This window comes from Acanthaster planci, linkage group LG08 (assembly GCF_054643075.1).
Source record: "Acanthaster planci isolate LZ-2023a linkage group LG08, COTS_SCS, whole genome shotgun sequence".
Lineage (NCBI taxonomy): Eukaryota > Metazoa > Echinodermata > Asteroidea > Valvatida > Acanthasteridae > Acanthaster > Acanthaster planci.
In genome coordinates, this window is record NC_141784.1 from 20,014,037 (window position 1) to 20,033,891 (window position 19,855).

General features: G+C 43.3%; 2 protein-coding genes across 2 annotated transcripts; one reads left to right on the forward strand and one right to left on the reverse strand.

The window, feature by feature from the left end:
* The first annotated feature begins 131 nt into the window (after positions 1-131).
* Positions 132-4,526, forward strand: pex11g (peroxisomal biogenesis factor 11 gamma). The gene is made up of 4 exons (XM_022226041.2): positions 132-451; positions 1,266-1,444; positions 1,754-1,843; positions 2,128-4,526. The coding sequence occupies exons 1-4, from the start codon at positions 212-214 to the stop codon at positions 2,369-2,371; spliced, it is 753 nt and encodes a 250-aa protein (XP_022081733.2). The 5' UTR covers positions 132-211; the 3' UTR covers positions 2,372-4,526.
* On the reverse strand, positions 3,933-15,070 carry LOC110974398 (uncharacterized). The gene is made up of 7 exons (XM_022226003.2): positions 14,552-15,070; positions 13,929-13,996; positions 12,691-13,179; positions 11,786-12,127; positions 10,060-10,261; positions 7,759-7,814; positions 3,933-7,363 (listed from the first exon to the last, which is right to left on the reverse strand). The coding sequence occupies exons 1-7, from the start codon at positions 14,647-14,649 to the stop codon at positions 6,330-6,332; spliced, it is 2,289 nt and encodes a 762-aa protein (XP_022081695.2). The 5' UTR covers positions 14,650-15,070; the 3' UTR covers positions 3,933-6,329.
* Between the last annotated feature and the right edge of the window lie 4,785 nt (positions 15,071-19,855).

The window sequence follows — 19,855 nt, forward strand, 5'->3', positions numbered from 1 at the left end:
CATTTTGGGGGGAATGAAGGCATAACTACTTTAATTTTGCGTATTGGCATTAAAGTTTACAAGGAGGGAAAAGTTAAGTCTGGTTCCTTTATGGTAGCCCTGCCATGCAGGTAAACTATATGGGGAAGTCTGAGTATTTTATGCCATAACCTGGTGCACAAACTTACTGTTTTCTAACTGCAAGTGCAACGTAGATTTTTTGGAGGCAAAAATGGCTTCAAAAGATTTGAAGTTAGCCATAAATCTTCTCCAAACTTACGGTGGAAGGGACAAAGTCATGAGAATCATATCTTATGGATCGCTACTGCTTTCTGGCCTCGTGAAATCACCGTCAAAGTCAAAGAAACTATTGACAATTTTCACGGAACTCAGTGGATGCCGAACGATTCTACGACTGTTCGATGATTTGCCGATGTTGGGGTATTCGCTATCGTTTGGGTTGGGTGCGCAGGTACAATTTGCCCCCAAATGCCACTTAATTAACGAAGCACACAAATGTATCATTTTCAGGTTCTTGACCTGTCGAGAAGTGATTACGCAAAGGGAGAGGGAGAGCACATTTTCTTCCAGAATATGGTCTCTAAAATGTGGGCCTGAAATGTAGATAGACTGTGCAAAATGCAAATAAATACTAAAATAGGCTTAGGCCGATTAAAATTTATTCCACTCAAAGATATATTTTTGGGCCGGAAGGACCTTTGATACTCATGATATTTGATATTTCAAGTTATTATTTTCCAGACTATTAAGAAAAACACCTCTCTTGTACAGTATTTTAATGTTTAACAAACACACACCATGGACACTTCGGGCTAGGCTTGTCCCTCGATCTCTGCGCGGCCCTCGTAGCTGCATAGTCATCACCATCGTCTCAAGCCGGGGTAAACACTCACGTATGTACATGCATGTACATTGAATTTGGAACATGGTTGATTGGTGTTTAATTTTGTTGCATGTTTTTTTATACCCTCCTGTCCTGGGACCGAATTTTATGGACTTGAAGAATCCGAGAATGCTCATGTTTTAAGCTTTTTTGTCATAAATCCAAATTAAGTGGGATGGAAGCTATGAACCTTTCACCTAGATTCATTTCTGTCATTTTTTTGGGGGGGGGGAATAATTTTCTTTTGATTAGTTCTCAGTCTTAAATTGCAAGCAGACAAATTAAAAAAAATTTTTTTTTTCGATTGCCTTTTATCAACTGCTTGAATTCGATGCATTAAAACATGCTTTAGTTGACTCCCAGCTCCTTTTTTTTCTTGCAGGAGAAGAGCCTGTGGCTGCGTGTCCTGAGCCTCGCCAACAATCTGATTGACCAGCTGTACTTCCCCCTGGAGCACATAGCTTGGGCCGCCGACAAGAAGCTCATCGATGTCTCGTCATCGCCTTGGTGGATACTTTGCATAGTGGCCTGGGGGTTGTCCCTGAGCATTAGCATACTTAGGTAAGAAGTAGCCAATCACAGGCCTGTTGGTGTACAGCCGTTGATTTTGGTCTTAACCTCAAGGGGGGGTTAAGTTTGTGGAATGGCCAAGCGGAGGAACTAAGTGCAAGAGACAGTGCAAATCCCACACATCCAAAAAAGTGGTTGTACAAAGAAACAAACGGACTTGCTCACATCAGAGAAGAAGGGACCAGGGATGACTGTGGTGGGAATACGTTTTGAAAAGGACCAGAACGCTCGTACAGTTCAGCACATGTGTCTCTGGAGCTTGGTTCTTGGTATTCAAATGACATTTTTTTAATTTCCCAGGAGTTTAATGACACTCGTGAGCTTGAGGAGATCACGGAAGAAACTGGAGCAGGAGATCCAAATGGAAGACCCCTCTTGTAGCTCCGGCAGGTGAGATGGCATTGTATTGTCTTCATTTGCTCCCCCCGAATTGCTTTGCCATCCGTCGTCCTGCATTTGTGAAGATATTGGCTAGTGAGTGGCCACACTTTAACAAAACACTATCCTTAGACAAAGACCTGCCAAAGCTTGCGCAAGTCTGCAAGTGCACGTTAGAGAGAGGTAATGCTAGATTGTCCTTTGTACTTCAGCTTATGTTTGTTACGTATTGGTGTACTTCCTTTGACCTTGCATTGCTTTAAAATACTAAATTTCTGTGTCTTACAAATACCCAGGCAAGAGTCGTCGGTCGTGGAGGGACAGCAGATTTCCCGTCTCAAGGAGGCGGAGCGTGCCCACCTCCTGGAGGTGCTGAAGTATGCCACGGACCTCTGCAATGCCATCCACTGGATGCCGGTGGGTTTCCTCTGGGGAGGCAAGCTGTCCGACGCCACCGTGGGCTTCCTGGGCACCATCTCCTCCGTCCTCTACCTGCAAGCCGTGGTGCGGCAGACTCAAGCCAGGCTCGCCGCGCAGTGAGTGCGATGTGAGGCTTGACGTGGCAAGCGTACACCTGCTGGGAGGTGATTCATGGATACAGCGTGTTCACAGCTGTGTGTGAATCAACAGGCTCTGCCCAGGAGTAACGTGCAATGCTGTAGCGGAGTCCATCACAAGTCACCCAGACGTAAGCCAACTCACCAGCAATACAGATGAGCCGTGGCAAAAGCGTTCTTTTGTTGTTGTTCACCTCATTACTAAGGATGGAAATTTACGCTTAATTTGAAATATTTGGAAAACCTTCCCATACTGTTTAAAGGTTTAAATGTGTAAACGTCCCTCTCTTATCCGTTACTTATATCTGGTCTTGCGGACAAACTTGCGAAGAGACGTGTGAAAGGACTTGCGATTGACTCAACTACAACACTAGGAGCATGCATATCTACCGAGAGCGGCTCCCAAAGCCAGCCGGTGGCCTTCATAGACATACATTTTATCTGCAGCCACAGCCGTTACTTTCCAAGCACTGCCTTAATTCAGAGCCCCTTCTGTATTTGCTTTCGATACCCCTGTGAAAAATAACGTATGCCCCCGGGCTCCTTCTCAGAAATTTCACTCCAGTCCCGCTATTGAGCCGAAGACAAGTAGTTCTAAACAGAAGCCTACCTGAAAAGGTGTTAACTCCCCATTTCGGATTCTACACACCACATTTCGTCAGACAAATGATTAGTTGTCACTTGTGGTTCACCACAGAGCGGCCAGAGCGTCTTCCGAGTCTTCTCAACGCTCCCGAAAATCATCTCCCAGTACTTTTTATGACCCCTGCAAGGAAGAGTGCGAGAGGTGTTCAATCCTATGCAAGACTGCCATTGCAAAAATTGACGTTTCTACTTGCAGTCACAGGGCAATTTTTACATCGCAAAAATTGACATTTCTACTTGACGTCACAGGGCAATTTTTACATCGCAAAAATTGACATTTCTACTTGACGTCACAGGGCAATTTTTACATCGCAAAAATTGACGTTTCTACTTGACGTCACAGGGTAATTTTTACATCGCAAAAATTGACATTTCTACTTGACGTCACAGGGCAATTTTTACCGAACAAAAATTGAGTCATGGGATATGATGCTTCCTCCCTGTTCAGCTGAACTTCAGCACTGTGGGGAACCTGCAGTTGGGTCTAATGGTACAGCGACACGCATGTTAACTTACCACAGAGCCTGCCGTGCAGTTATAATGGATCTTTGCCGCGGACGTTTGCCATCTACAGCTGAAATAATCTGCAAGAACTTTGCCGAACTTGATTGCAAAAAGAAAAATCAAGGGCACATCAAGAGTAGAAAAATGGAAAAAAGTGATGTAATTACTGCAGGCCCAATCATGGAGTAGAGTAAATAATCTTGAGGAATATTGAGATGAATACCATTACCATTTGCTTGTAGCTTGTACATGTAATGACATTGTATTTACTATGCAATAGTTGAGGTGAATACGCACTGCTGAGTTCTGATACAACCCAAAATTGGCATTTGCTCGTTGAACAAATCAAACATGTTTAGCAAATTAAAAGAAAACAGAGACACAAAACTATGCAATGCTTTGAAATCCAACCACCTCGAAAAACCAATTTAATTTGTAACTTGTTTTGCTGTAGTCTTTTGTATTTGTTTCACAATGCATATTGTTTTAACATGACACAAAACCACACATACAACATCAAGCATTCCTTGCAAACTGCGGTTTACAATGGCACTGTCCATCTTCAAAGCACTATTTCCATGCATTATCTATAATGATGTTTTCACAGTTTCTAGTCTAACAATGATGTACAGTTGCACTTGCTTCTAAGATAACGTTTTATCCAATTGTCTCTTTCTAATTGGAATGGGCTCAAACTTATGCACTCAAAATACATGTACAAATGTTAATTACCAACATGAATTTGTCTTAGAGAACATTTAAAAAAAAATTTATTTAAACTAAATTGCAATTACTGTGAAGACAGTATAAATAGTTTTAAGAAATGTACAATTAAATGCATAAATGTGTATAAACAAGTAAATAACACTAAGTTATATTTGGAAGCTGCCTTATTTGGTCAAAATATGTATAAATTTAAAAACTACAATTTGGTTAAGTTTGAAATGAAGTGTTGCAATAAATTCTTCCTTTTTTCAGTATTCACGCAACTCTTGCTATAAAGGACTGCTACAATCTTGGTTATAGCAAATTAATAAAATTTTGGTCTCTTTAACTTCAGGAAGATATTTATTTTACGTAAAATTGTATAGAACAAATTACCTCTTAATTCAAAACTGGAACAGTAATACCATCTTAAGACCCCACAAGAAAATCACAAGACCTCCAGTCTGAATTCAAGCCACAAGCTGCTCCAGTGAATCTCAATGAAAGAATTCCTTTGTCACTGTTTCCTTGTGGCTTGTCTTATGACGCTCTTGACTTCACCTCTGGTTGAAGATATCGGAACCACCATAGGGGCAAACTGATCACAACATGATGTATCCCTGGTGAGTTGCATGGCAGTGAGATGGACTGCCGGGGTCTCGACTCGACCTTTCTGCCAGCAAAATCTCCAGAGGTTGATTCGGTGCTGACAAGTTTCATGAACTTTACTAACCTTGCCAAACAGGCAGCAAGTGCTTTACATAACATGCGCGGGAACAAATTTGACGGAGGGATGGTTAAACTTAGATCTAACCTAATTCCACAGAGGGGCTTGAACAGAAAGCCTCTTATCCTATTCTGCTGAGTGAAGGAGTCCTGAGAACCAGTTGAAATCAACATGCTAAGCATATGATAGTTGGTAACCTGGTTTTCTGAAAATTTAAAAATAAAACCTTGGCGTCTGGCATCCCTGTGGAAATTGATCGTCGGAATTCATTGGAAAATTAGGTTTAACTTGCACAAATTTGAAAATGCCTCAGCAAAATACTCGGTCTCTGAACATACCACAGAAACATGAGTAGCACACTGTTTTGAAATCTAAGCTATTCTATTACTGATATGACATTATTGCTTTCAATTTAAATAATTCACTCACTTTTTTCAATAAAGTACCTCTGAAATTGATCTACTAAACACAGACGAAAGTGTTGCTTGAATATGTACTGTTACAATACTGAAAGCACCATGATCTTAAAATGGTTTGGCGGCAAAAAAGTGCACGTGCTAGATTAACAAAAAATATATGCTTAAAATAATGTTGGCAAGAGAGAGAAAGGCGTTTAGTATTTTTAAATAAGCACCGTTCAAAAGTAGTTGGTCCGACTACAGTTCAAGCCAACATCCTGTATAGGCGTTGCATGAAAGAAAGCAGTATAACATATACACAGTGACTGCCTAACAAAATCCTCAAAGGATTAAAACTTTCGACGTTACAAAAGTATTTTTTAAAAAATGGCCGGCCATTTCATGCAGAATGTGCAACGGTTTTATTCTGAAAGACTTCGCGTTTCCTAACTTTGGCAGAATAAATGGGGTTTAATCAAGTTTGTACAAATTCAGCACTGGAGTTAAGAGCTGGTTTATCAAATTTATCTGCTGTTAGCGGTGTTGGGTTGAAAATGCTCGTTTCTGTACCCCAAATTTCATTTTGCTGCATTTTTTGTAAAAGGAATTTTGTTTTTGAGCTAGTCAGCTTTGTGGGAGAGTTTTTGCATTATTCTTGGATGGTGATGGATGGGTGAGCACACACAAATGTATGAACCTGAACGTCCTGGTATTTCCTGGTCAATATTTTTCCCTATCAATTTTTTTCCCGTGTTGAAGTGACCGGAGTCCCTACTTAGTACAAGGACACAATTCCTGCGTATAACTTAAAGACACAGATCAGTCTGAAATCCTAAGTTGCTCACAACATGTAAAGTGATTGAGATTGGTGTTCTCAACTTCCAGCTCCATTTGATCTGAATTATTAGACTTGGCCACAGTCCAAAATCACGCTGCCATTCCCGAGATTTTGGAAGGTAGTCCTATTTACTGTTATTTAGGGAGGGGCTTTCTGCGTGCATCAAATGGGCGTAGCCCGCTGCCACCTTGCTCCCGGGGGAGGGCTTTCCAAGGCTTCCCTCGGGAGGGCGTTCCAACTGGATGTTGGGTTGGGCAGGGCTGCCATTCTGATAGCCTTTGGAGGAAGTGGGCTTATTCGGTTTGGCGTACTGGGGGACCTGGCTCTTCTGCTTGTTGGGTTTGGCATAGTGTGGGACCTCCTGCTGGTCTGCCTGTTGGCTCTTTCGCTTCATGGGCTTGGCGTATTGAGGGATCTCCCCCTTAGGATTCTTGCCAGAGAGCTTATCTCTCTTGGACTTCGGCTGATTGGAAACTGACTCGGGCGGAGGTGGAACTGGCATCCCCGGATACTCGCTACAGTCTTGCGATGACCGCTTCGGGTCGAAGCCCACATATGCATTTTCGTATGGCTGGTTAGAGGGCTGCACGTCCGTGCTTGGGAGTTTCAAGGAAGAACTTTTACGCTGGACTTCAGAGAGGAGTTCCCTTCGTGGGCTTTTCAGGGAGGAGGCCTTGCGGTTGTTGAGTAACGGGCTCATCTTTGCGTAGCCGGAAGACGTGCTGATTGCATCTTGGTGGTTTCCGACTGGAGGGCCCGTGAACGAACAGCTGCTTGCATCTTCATAGCTGCCATCATCCTGAAGAGAGCCGTACATACCATCAGTGACAACTGGCCGACGGACAGACCTCTCACGGGGCAAAAAATCAAGCCTGTCATAGGATTCCTCACCCTTACCCGTCCCTTTCTCTTTCAACACATTTAATTCGTTGACGGTGACATATGAATATTCAGAGGGTACGTTTTCAGCATGGACAGTGACGTTACCGGTGGCAGCATAGGGCGAGATGTCACTTGGCTCCACATGCTCTCGGGGCAAGTTTGGCATGTCTTTGTGAAGTTCGCTCACATCTTCATAACCACTTGTAGGTCTGTAAGATGTGGCCGACTGTTGAGCTGAAAGCATCGGCATACTGCTCGCATCATCATAGGTGTTACCTACAAATTAAAGATTTGGGGAAAAATGTTAAGCTGCGAGTTAATAAAAAAAGTTGATTTGCTCAAAAAAAATTTGAAACAATCTCTTTCAAGTCCAAAGCAACTTCTCGTCACCACATGAAGAAGAAACACTTCACTTTTCTTGAAGATTTTTTTTCACAAACAGATTTTACTAGACCCTTTGCATTGTGCATTCATAAACAAATTCTAATCAGCATCCGGGTCTGCCCTTTTGGGGTCAGCTGGGCACTGAGGTCAACGGTTGCAGAACTCTGGTGCCATACTGTGTCTCATCACTCAATGCAGATGGTGTAGCAACCCAGACATTCGGTGCATTACGTGCGGTAATTAGACCCCAGGGGCCCAACGGGAAGACAGCAAGTCCGGTCGGTTACCTGTGGCTTTATCGGTCATAGGAACTCCCTCAGCTTCCTGATTTCGGCCAAGCTTCCTGTTCAGACAATAGGCAAACAGGACAAGAGGACGGCATGATCAGAGCAAAAGGAAACACAGGCATGCTATAGTAAATAAACGACGCAACAGTTTCTGTCGAAATATGAGAGTGCAACATTTTTCTTCAGGTAACAGGAACACTGATGCGATGCGATTTGTGTTACAAGGAAACACGGATCCTTCACCCGGATTTGAAAGTTTTTAGTACAGATTTTGTTTTTTGAGTTGTAAAACTGGGTTACAGGGATATCGTGTTTTTTAAATCTTTGAGTTTATAGCACATAAATATTTCTTGTACACAACCGTTGAATGCTTCAAGCATGCAAGCAATCAGAAAAAAAAGTAAGCCAACCTCACAAAATGAATTCAAAAGTTTCCTGAGCCCCTTTTCAATTGCAGGTCTTTAAAAGACCTTTTCACGTTTCCCCCTCGTAACATCCCTTGTCAATAGGATGCCAAACTAACCAAACTCAAACAGAAATATTTTAACCTTAACCCTCTTCAAGATGTATTTCTGCGTTGGGGAGATGTTAATTATATATAACCTGTTACATGTAATTAACATCTCCCCAACGCAAAAATACATCTTGAAAATAGTTCGCGGTGCCCGCTGCTTCATTTGACTCGGACCGGCCAGCCGACCCCGGCAAGCTCGGTGGTCGAGTGGTTAAGACATCTGCACTAGTAAGCAGGAGGTCGTGGGTTCGAATCCCATCCGAGTAAGCTTATGAGGTTTTTTTCGCAAGCTCTCGGACAAGCACTGAGCATACAGTGCTTATTAATATATGTTGGGCAAAACCTGTTATATATACTTAACTCCCTTATCGGAATCACATCACTAATAGGAAACTCCTAGCTGTACATATGACTTCACAGTTTTTCGGCAACTTTACAGGAAGTAATTTAGCAATAGGGGAAGTAACCCGATCCCAAAGGTGAACTGCTTTACACTTTTACAATGTTGCATGCTGTTTCACCAAACCTCCACATGGTAGATTGAAAGGGAACTCCGGGTGTTTTGTCTTCTTGTTTCAAAACCTTCCCATATTTATTCCCAAACCTTGAGCATGTATGGAAAACTTCATGCGAGTTTACATACACCTAGTTTCTACACAAGCTTTTGACACTTTGCCTCCAATGTTAGGGTATTGTTTATCAATTTGCCGGCAATTGCTAGATGAGCTTTGTGACTCAGTCCTCTTCCATCGATGACATGTGATGTTTGGAGGTTTTGACATCTGTTTTTCATCATACAAAGATGGCAGGATATAGCTTAATGATTGCATGGTGCCAATGGAATGACATGTGGCTTACACTCATTTAAATTGAAGACTTTCTGTTATGAGCCAACCATTAGGAAACAATCATTTAGAGAGTTCGTGTCCTTCATTGCCAAACTTGGATTGCTTTAAAGGGACCATGCAATAGAAATATTTTACTAAATCCCTCGAAATTGCAATGTGGGTTTCAATTTGCCTCATTTTTCCAATTCTATTGGACCTTTTTTGGTTTTTATGCTAATGCACATTTGCATATTCATGAGCAACACTATGATGTCATCAAGGTACTGAGCCTCAATGTTTCACTGATTTGTACACAGGAAATTTCTGGATTTTTCTAAACACTGCTATTGTACATTTCAGTTGCTTTGGCAATTTATTGTTGAGTAAATATATGACAATAAGCAAGCAAGCCAGCAACCTGTTCGTCGAAATGGTTTCAGATAGCAAATTCACAATTTGAACATAAAGACATGCGAACTGAACAATGTCTTCCTGGATTTACATCAAAGCAAAAGCGCCCTCACTTGTTCAGAAATGCTTGGTCCATTTTGAATGTTTAAAAAAGAGCACTTTTCAGTTCACGTAGCTCAAAATACATGTCAAACAGTTTTATGCACTGAAGAAAAGTACAGAGATACACAAAAAGTGAATCGAAGAAAAATTCATGTATTCTATAGATTAAATGAAGACAGAGACAGCCACCACTGAATGAGTGTACATTACACAAGACCATTTACGGGGTTGATGCTATTAGACAAAGATATTTGAGGGTCTTATTTCATGCAGATGCCGTGTCAAAAACACTGCTCAGCAAGTGAACAAGAGAAGCAAAAGTTAGCTGAGGGCTATGTCAAACCAAGGTACGCTGCCTGAGTGAGCCCAGTTTTTGCTTAGCAGATAAATGCAACTGGAACCCTGGTGAACTTACGACTCAACCAGGAGCCTTGGAGACTCACTCACCTTGTATTTTTTTGCCTTGTTCTCACCAGGCAGACAATCAGTATCACTACGACAATTAGAAGCCCGGCAGCCCCAGCGGCTGTGGCGATGACCAGGGTCATCATCGACTTCGCTTGGTCGGCGGGCAATTGATTGTGCTCCTGCAGGCTTCCGGCAGCGGTGGTAGGGAGGGAAGTCTGGACTGAGGGGGGCTGTTCATTCCCTGTCCCAAAAGAAATCAGATCACAAGGTCAATTTGATGAGGCAAAAGTTGGTTGCTAGTGGAAATTTGATCACCCAACACAGGCATTTTTCTGGGGGAGCGGACCACCCGTCGGGTAGGGGACAAGCACTGGTCGGCAGCGAGCTGGTAAACCATCAAAGATGGAGGGGTTAAGGTATTTTCAAATCAATTGGTGCTTTTTATGCCCTTTCCTCAGTTGGCTTTCTTCTTCCGTTTTTCATTTTATTGTTTTTCAATATTTTTTCCCAGGAGACAAGCATCACTTTCCCAACTTCTGATGCCCCTGCATCATAAACCATCCCACTTCCTTGAAAATCCACTGATAGGTTTGGAAGATTTTGAAGGATATGGGAAGGTAGAACCAAGTCACCATCCCTTTACTTGGAGTGTGGGGATTGATGCTACCACCATTTAGAGAATGGAGACAGTTCCACTTGTTTACGGCACAGTGGTGGTTACTGGAGTGTCAAGGAATGTTCTAGGCAGAAAGGTCCTTGGATTTAAGGTCAGTGTTGTTGATGGAATCACTGACTGGGGCTTTAGCGAAAAACATGACTTGTTGCTTGACGTCCAAAAAAAGTCTTGATTACAATACTGTTGTGGGTTAATGGTTCCTCTCTCAAATAGAGGCCAGTCATTGTTCACAAGGTCGTCACAGAGGGCAGACATTCTCAGCATTTGCACCTACATGTATTTGTAGAAGCATTCTCAGAATTTGTTCTGACATCACCAGGTTCTCTTTACTCAAATCAATGAGTATAAAGTGCGTGTTGAAAGTCTCGGGTCAGGTACCTTGTCTCTTTCAAGTCCATGTCATTTGATCATGGAAAGTCGAATCCAATGCCAAGCCCTCTGGCACAGAGAAGGTATTCATTTCCCCCAAAGAACTGGCGAGCAGCCACAATTGATATGAATACTTCTAAATCGAATTTTTTTTCTCATCTCGCAAGAGTGAGACACACATGTTTTGTACATTGTCTTGCTCTGATTGGAACATTCTCTGACCTGTCTATCTTAAAGTAGCATATGCCGATTCAACCCAGTGACAGTCAAAATACTGGGGAACTAAAAAAACTATGTGAACCTTTCGACAGACAACTGCACAATGGTCTGACGCATTCCCTTTAATGAAGGACATTTTAGTGACTCATGATATGGACAGACCTCACCCAGACAACGGCACACTGGAGGAGAAACAGTAGACTCTTGTCTGGTCAAATATGCATACAAGGGACCAAAATAAAGCACGGGTGGGATCGGAGAAAGTCAAGCAGTGTTTGTATACACACAAATGGCCTATATTTGTAGAAAACACAGTGTTTATACAAAACACACTTTCTTCATCTCTGTGGATGGCTGCTGAGGTTGACTTTTGTTGAAGCCACTAATCCTAACCCCTAAGATGGTGGGAAAAATTAGGTTAAAAATGGAGAAATAAAGGCTCCGTGAGATGACATGTAATTACTGGATAACTCCTGGTTGATAAACTGTTGATTAATTTACCTGTGGGACAGTCTGCTTGTGAGAAACACACGCCATCCACGAGACAGTCGCAGGGCGATGTGCAGTGGGGGCTGTTTTGCGAATCCGGCCCACAGAGACATTGTCCGGTGACCGGATCGCAGGGTCCAACGGGACATTGACAGAGCTCCAGGCAGTTCAAGCCAAACGTCCCCTGGGGGCAGGGCCGGCCACAGCTCTCGCCCGTCCACCCGGGCGTACACTCGCACTTGCGCGTCGCTGAGTTGCAGGTGGCGCCGTTGATGCACATCGGCGAGCAGAGGTTGGTGCAGTTCATGTAAGCCACCGCGGGAATGCACAGGCTGCATTCCTCACCGGTGTAATCTGGATGTTTGAAGGAGATCAGATTAACAGTTGACCAGGTGCTCAAATGGGATTTCTACCTACCACTCTGCATTGAGCTGACTTCATTCTTAGAGAACAGGCCCTTCAAAAAGACACATTTCTTAAAAGGTCAGCACATGCTGTAAATTAAAAGGTTCCCTGGAACATCTGTCAATTTCCCAGAAAAACAACAAACATTTTTGCTTGTGTCAGTTACTTCAGCAAGTCATCTTTTTTACTAAATAACTGAATGGTTCCTGTAAGGCAGATAAACACAGGGTGCCAGTAAGTGAAAAAAAAGCCAAACAATTGAAATACGGGCACAGAGGCAAACAGGTGTATAATGCTGGTTTTCTGGAAAGGACGACACTAATGTTAAGTTTTCTTTACAGTAAATTCTCAGAACCTACGTAACTTTCTCTGGTAACCTAAAGTTTATTCTTTGTATCTAGTGAGGACCACATCTACCGCAGGTCCAACTCCATGCAAGCTAGCAATCTGCTATGTGATACATGGTGACTGGAATATATATTTAGAGTTCAAGACCAAAGTGGATCTCTTACCAACAGAGCAATGGCATTTCTTGATCTCCGTCAGACAGTCCCCACGCTTACATTCCAGGCCGCAGTGGTCCAGACATTTATGCGGCTGTTCACGAGGCATGCACAGGCTGCAATCCGGCAAGTAGTAACCCCTCGGGCAGACGCACGTCCCAGCGTCGCACCATCCTCCGTTCAGGCACGGCCGGTCTGGGCAACGCTCTGCGCCAGGCCGGGGCCAGGACGGGCTGGGATAGGGGTCTGGGGCGGGTTGGTGAATGGTGGCAGTCACTCTGGGCGTGACCACTGCTGGGACCTCCCTCCGTGAGCTGCAGTCCACTCCCCAGAACTCCGGCAGACACTGGCAGGTGCCCGTCTCCCAGGTACAGGTGCCTCCATTGCGACAGGGGTACCGGCAAGGAGACGTGCAGACCGTCGTGGTGACTTGGCACACTTCACAGTTATGTGACGAGATATTGCAGTAGGCGCCATTCACGCACGGACACTCAAGTTCTGAAAAGAAAAAAATTCCAACATGCTGTCTAACCCAGGCACTTTTCTTCACTACCTCAGTGGTAAAATCCCTAAAATGTGCCCTGACCTTTAACCTTCCGAGCCCTTATCAAAACTACCAGTTGGATGATATTTGAAGATTGAGGAAGATACTAGAGTCCATGAGCATTGTAAGCGGGACAGGCATACCCCGGGAAAGAAATTGTAAAAGTTATGACAATAACCACCACAGGGAGTGCACATGTATGTTTTATATACTTTGGAAAATAAGAAAAACAAATGGATGACTTCTACGAGCCAGCTGATAGATTCTGAAGGATGGGGAAGTTCCTGGCAAAAAAAAAAAAACCAATTTCCTGCCAAAAATGCAACAGAGTTGGCACTCATCCAATGGCCAATTCTTTGTACTCCAACAAAACTACAGCATAATAAGCTATACGCAAGACTACAATTATTCATAAAAATTGGTGCCCAATCTAGGTGTGTACTCTGTTGGAAAGCATTTAGCAAATGTGGTTGCACAAAAGCAGGTTTTTGTTGCAAAAAAAAACAAACATTTCATAAAATAAAATTTAAGACTGTTTTATCGTGGTTAATTTTTTCTGGAATGCGGCCAACAAGTAGCATTCCTTATCAACATAATAAAAGTGGCAAACTTGAGATACAAATTAATCTGACATTTTTTCATAAAAACTGTGTTGTTTCTCAATGTTAATGCTAAGTACGTATGAAAGTGCATGTGTTCGTACCTGACCATCTACACCGTTGGTTGACTTTAGATGCTGGGCCAGAGCACACAGCACGCTGCACTCTTGATCTAGGAACAAAGTACAAAACTACTACATTAAACTTTAAACCAAACTTTATTCTTGCAAACAAACACTGCTGTTAGGCTATAGGCATAGATCTAAACAAGTTGATCAATAAAAAGGGGGGAAAGTGACTCTATTCAAAGGCTTAAGCTGAGAACTTGGACAGGTTACAGTTTATTTGACAGGTTCAACCCTGAAGACTGCATCTTTGCCAGGTCCTAGTAAATAACTAGGAAAAAATGTTACATCCTGACTCCACTTTTCTCATTATATCTCAATAAAGGTCAGTCATTCCAGAAATGCTGTAAAGACACGAATTCTGTACTGAGAGACATTTACCGATGTTGTTGGAAAATACAGTGTGTACTTAGAACATTCTCTTCACTCCCCATAGACTTTGTACACAACCGCTGAAGTGGAGTTAGGATGCAACATTTTTTCCAATAACTGGTTGATTTTTTGTTGTTCAGATTTTTCTCCACAGCAATTGAGTAATATTATATCGAACAAAACTTGTGTCTCACATGTGCAAAAAAGGGCGGGGTGATTACAAAACTCACCTTTCGATTGAAAACCTCTCCTGTTCAGCAAATACAAACGAAAGAAGCACCACAAACTCGGCAGCAACCAGCCACTCATTCGACTTTAAGACGGCCATGTTCGAATTAATCAAAGAATCTGCGTCATTTCTCCACGGACCGACGCCAGACAGACCACAGGGTCAGCGTCGGGAGCAAGGAAGCCCGAAGACACTCAAGCAAGACACACGACGAAACAACGGAGCTCGCTCGAGCGCCGTGGATATGCAGCACCCGGATGCGGAAACTACGGCGGACCGCGACGCGTGACGGCGAGCAGCAAAAATGTTCCCTCTGAATGGCCAGAACAATCTCACAACGACCACAGAACTATCATTCTTTAGACCAGAATTCGTTTTTCGTGGACCAACAACCTGGGACATCTATTTTCCCTAGTTTCAGTTTCATACTCCAGTCCCTTTGTGCCTGGCTTATCGAATTCAGCATCTTTTTCCTTTTGAAAACTAGACTTCCTGCCAGTATCACAGTGTTTCCCATTGAGCACCTGCTGCTGCACTTTCGCTTGGAGCAAATGCCTTCGCCACAAGAGGGCGTGCTGGCTTATATCCAACTTTCAAGAGGAGATAATAATCTTTTCTCAATGTTTTGAAAGTGGAAAAAGTGTTTTAAAAGGAAACTTAGCTCAAACACCGAATGTCTAAGATGGAAGTGCCCTCACTCACCAAAAAATCTAGTTTTTCAAACTAATTGACTTTCTAAGGATTGATTTCCCCTTCTTAAAGGCCAGTCCAACCCTTCTAAGACTCGGAGGCGCACCCTTCCCAAATAACCCTCTCCCGTCTTGAGAAGCATTTAGTGTTGAAAATAAATGGCGATAGAACAAACATTGGCACCAGTTTTCATTTTCATAATAATCCAGAGTAACGACAAATAGTTTTGTGTAAGCCTTTGTAAGAACAAATGTCGTCCACACACAAATAAACTGAGAGTTCTCGTCATATGACGCAGAATCGGAGGCTATCCCGGATTTTGGAATCAAGGGAAACTTCGTAACTTATAAACCGACCGAGATTGGGGGTATGATAAGTTAACACATAATACCGGGCACTGCCAGGACGATGATATCGATCGATACTGAATGTGTTTAAGCTTGAGTGGCCTACATTGATATATTAATTTTTGAGCCGAAAGGAGAGGTCAAAGTTGTGTACAGTGGTCAACATGCTCTCAACTACGTTTAGAGTTATATTGGCCTAGTTACCGATTACAGTCCTTTGATCTGATAAATCAGTTACTTTTGGCCAATAGATCTGCCTTGAAATGACGTGCTCGATGAATTTTTGAGTGGTCGTAAGATGGTTAAAAAAATCCCTGGTGAACTCATCTGGACGCTTAAAGGATATCACAAAGTTTAGTTTATAGCGCCGTCTATCAAAATACACACCGCCCTCTACGGGTTATTGTAGGACTATTTTGAACTTCATAAAGTTTACTTCCATAGAGGGCTCAGTCCGTGTTATCTGAATCGCCAAAAGATAACTTGCCTTCCCACAGGCATATTCCATTCCTTGTTTGCACTTGACCACTTTCGGGTCAAGGTCATATCCCTCCAGTATTATGCAGGACGCAGATGTCATCACTGTGAGTTCACTGCGGATAGGGTGCTTGACACACCTTTATTTGACCGTGTAGAACGCGTCCGGCCAAAGGGGACCGGACCGCCATCTGGACTCCTAGACGATTACCTGACCTGAGGTTTTCAACAATTCCGAACACGTTTGGACAATTTGCGAGTGCGGAAAGAGAAATCGAGATCCGGCATAGTAAACAGACCAGGTTGTTATTGGGTGCCCGTGCGTGTATAGCCTGCGGTGAGTCATTGGGCTATTTCCATATCTCGTTAATGTTTCTCATACATTTGACATTATCGATTGCCTTTCTGAAATGCAACCGGCGATACGTGCAGGAACATGTATGACGCAGCCACGCCCTCAGTGTATGAGGTACATAAAGGCCATCTTATAGAGCTAAACAGCAGCCGGTAATCTGTCCCAATAGCAAGTGCAAAAAAAAGCAAGGTGCTCTCGTTCCAAATCTTATTTGCTTTGCTTTTCCGGAGGAACGATTTCATCATGCTTTTGGCCATACAAGGAAGGCATACAAAGTGTAGCAGGGTATAGTTGCATAATTGAGAGCCACATGGTTGGATGGCTGAGTTTCGAAATTAACGGTTCGCTTGAGCTTCTGTGTAGGGCCTACATCTAATTCATCTGTTATAAGAAGGAGGCAACAGTCTGTTTGTCGATGAATGTTTTCTCAAAATCTAGGGTCTTTCAGTCCCCCAGTAACTGCAGTAAACTACACTGGTAATCCCATCTAGAAATAGCGATTCCAGACGTGCATCGGGATCAATAAAAATCTTCCTCCGTAACCAGCGAAGGTCACGAAGTTAAGGTCACGCTGAAACTCTACAGGGCATTACAATCAGTCAATATCGAGGCCAACTGGTCGATGTATCATTCCACGACCGTTTGGGAAACTTTTGGATGGTTTCTGTCATGAGTGGGTCAGGTCAATTCAACCTTCCCAAAATCCTTTGCGTTTCCGAATGGAATTTTGTACAAATTGCACTGTGGAGTAGGCCTGTATACCTGGGTGCGAGTGCGTGTTTTTATCAAACTACGGCACCCTAATGGTTGAGGAGACAAACACGCGCCTACCAACTGTCCACGAGCGTTGTGCCAGCGCAGCACTGGCATCTAAAACTGGTCGCTTAATCACACTATAAACTTTCTTGGTCTTTGTTTGACTATCAATCATCGGGACAGTATGTTTCGGTCAGGAAATGCATGCACCAACAAAGTTTCCAAACCAGACGTGACACAATCAGGCCACGGGTTGTTACCAAGAGGGTGATGAGTTTTCAGGGTCTCCGTTAAAGGTGACGACTTGATGTACGGCAAATCCAGCACTTTTAAAGTGGAGGGGGTAATGCTCGAACAACGTGAGCCTTCGATCGTCACGATGTTTGAATCAGCAGATATTGCAATGCGCCGATAAGGAACTAGGCCAACAACCTGCTTGCTGTGCAGTTCCGATGTATAACGAAGGGGGGCTTGGTTCAAGGGACTGATTTCCCGATTGCTTCACCCACGGGAGCTACAGGAAATTTACTGACAATATTCAGGCCGTGGTGAGTCGAAAGGAAAACGGGTGGGCGCCCGGGTAAGGCAAGGTATTCGATGGGTTAATCACAGGACGTACAAGGCGTATAAGCGAAAACCCTGCAGTCTCCTTCAACGTTTAACCATTTTAAAGGAGCCATAGGATTTTTTTGACTTTAACACATAAAGCACATTTACGTCACGATCACTGTCCATCTTCTTTGTAACAGTATACAAGGGATAAATCTCAACATTTTGGATTTTATGCTAAGCGAAAGCGTGATGTCATTAGCGTAGAGTGCTTGTCTCCGTATCATTGTGATACAATAATGCATCATACTTTTCCATTTTTTCTTAGTTTCTATAATTGGTTTTCATATTAAACAGTTTCTTGGACAAGTGTTTGAAAAGTAGTTTCTGTACCTAGAAAGCTACCATCCTCTTTTCACTTAAAAAGCAAACAAGTATTTATATCTTGTTTGTGTTGTCGTAACACGTAGTAATATGCATGAATGGGACTGCGTGGATTGGTTGGAAAGACAGCATTAGGGAGAACATTTGAGGTTTCACTTAGAAAGGACATCACTGCAAGCAACCTAGCACGGCTGTTTAAATAGGGTGCGGAATATTTTATTCAGAAAAATCACCGTTCTAGCGTGAAATCCACCCCTGATGGGATGCGGCGTCTATCGCATGTTACTCCTACGTAGATGTCGCTGTCTTTACACCTGTGTGTGTGCCTACGTGGACAGCTAGACAGGCTTTGTGAATATTGAACGGCTTGCTGAAGGAGTAACCAAATAGCGAAAGAACTCCCGAGTCGCAGGCTGTGACAACTACGGGCCCCGAGTGTAACCAAAAGAGGGCGAGATTTTCCCTATAGCAACGGAGGCTCCAATATGAAGCAAATTATGGCACAGAGAGAACCCCCCCGCCTTTGTGTTGGTCATTGTTATACTGGTATTTCAGGAATTCTCTTCAGATGGGGGATGTTTTTAGAGAGGTTCCTCCTGAGAGGGAAACACCACACTTCGCTGGTTCACGGAACGACTATGAAATGCATGCATGGCGTAGGCCTACGCGATCAAACAAACATACACTCCTCACCAGCATAGGTCTTTTCGACCGATGAGGGGGTGCTTCTGCTAAAGGCGGATAGGCCTCGCTCTTCTCAACTGCGAAGAAAACACCGTCTCAATCTGCCGATATCATCATGCCCATATAAGCAGATATCTCGATTCCATGTCACTTTAAGGATGAGCCATCTTTAACGAAGCGCGAGCCGAAACCGCGAACTGGAGTCACGTCTCTCTGTATTCTAAAATTAGAGTTCTTGTAATTCGAGGTAAAAGACCAAGGCCAGGGTCGCCGCGACCTTTCAGAAGTCACGACTCGAAATGTGCTCTCTTATTGACGCACCCATCTTCTTTCTTCTCATTACAGACGCGATCGGGCGCTGGGTGGTGTGACTTAAACGACTCGATAGAAATGTCAGAGTTGGTCTGAGCACGAATGAAGGAAGGAGCCGTGCTTATCCTGTTGCGTGAATTGGGAACTCATTTTTTTTGGAGGGGGAAAAGAATTCACTTCTCAAAGCCTCTTGACAATAAACGTTGCGAGGAAAGGTTTTACATCTTATGGCAAAATTTTATCTGGTATCAATCAGTAGTCGATGTATATGGACGGTATATTTTGGAATTAAGCTGTGAAATAACCGTTTATAAACCGAGGATGAGATACCCAGTGTGGCTGCAAAAAGTCTGTAAGCTCATAGATATCTTGATTTTTTCCCTAAGAAATGGTAAGGTGAAGTTTCTTCTGCATATTTCCTCGTAGCACATAACCATTCTTTATGCTCTTACAGAGAGAACAAATCCAACTGATCGAAATTGAAGCTCTCCAGATACGCGCGTGCTGCAAACCTTCCAAGTCCTACAGAGAAAATAAAGACTCATTTATCCCAACTTTAATTTTTCTGTCGGCGCTGACTCGTGGCGTCGTGTATCACGTGAGGCTAACCCTACCACAACAGTATTTTGCTGTTTTGTCAGCCAACATTGGAAACTTTTGTCCCCTTCAGGCACCTGGCTAGCCAGCCTTCTTCTTCTCCTCGAAGACAGACACCTAGAAACAACAAGTGGTAAAACGCGTGCAGTTTTAG

Excerpts from the sequence above, each read along its gene's own strand:
- pex11g (XM_022226041.2), top strand. The coding sequence starts at position 212 with ATGGCTTCAAAAGATTTGAAGTTAGCCATAAATCTTCTCCAAACTTAC. Across the intron at positions 1,445-1,753 it reads CTGAGCATTAGCATACTTAG|GAGTTTAATGACACTCGTGA; the intron begins GTAAGAAGTAGC and ends TTAATTTCCCAG. Across the intron at positions 1,844-2,127 it reads CCCTCTTGTAGCTCCGGCAG|GCAAGAGTCGTCGGTCGTGG; the intron begins GTGAGATGGCAT and ends ACAAATACCCAG.
- LOC110974398 (XM_022226003.2), bottom strand. The coding sequence starts at position 14,649 with ATGGCCGTCTTAAAGTCGAATGAGTGGCTGGTTGCTGCCGAGTTTGTG. Across the intron at positions 12,128-12,690 it reads GAAATGCCATTGCTCTGTTG|ATTACACCGGTGAGGAATGC; the intron begins GTAAGAGATCCA and ends TCAAACATCCAG. Across the intron at positions 7,364-7,758 it reads TATGACCGATAAAGCCACAG|GTAACACCTATGATGATGCG; the intron begins GTAACCGACCGG and ends TTTAATTTGTAG.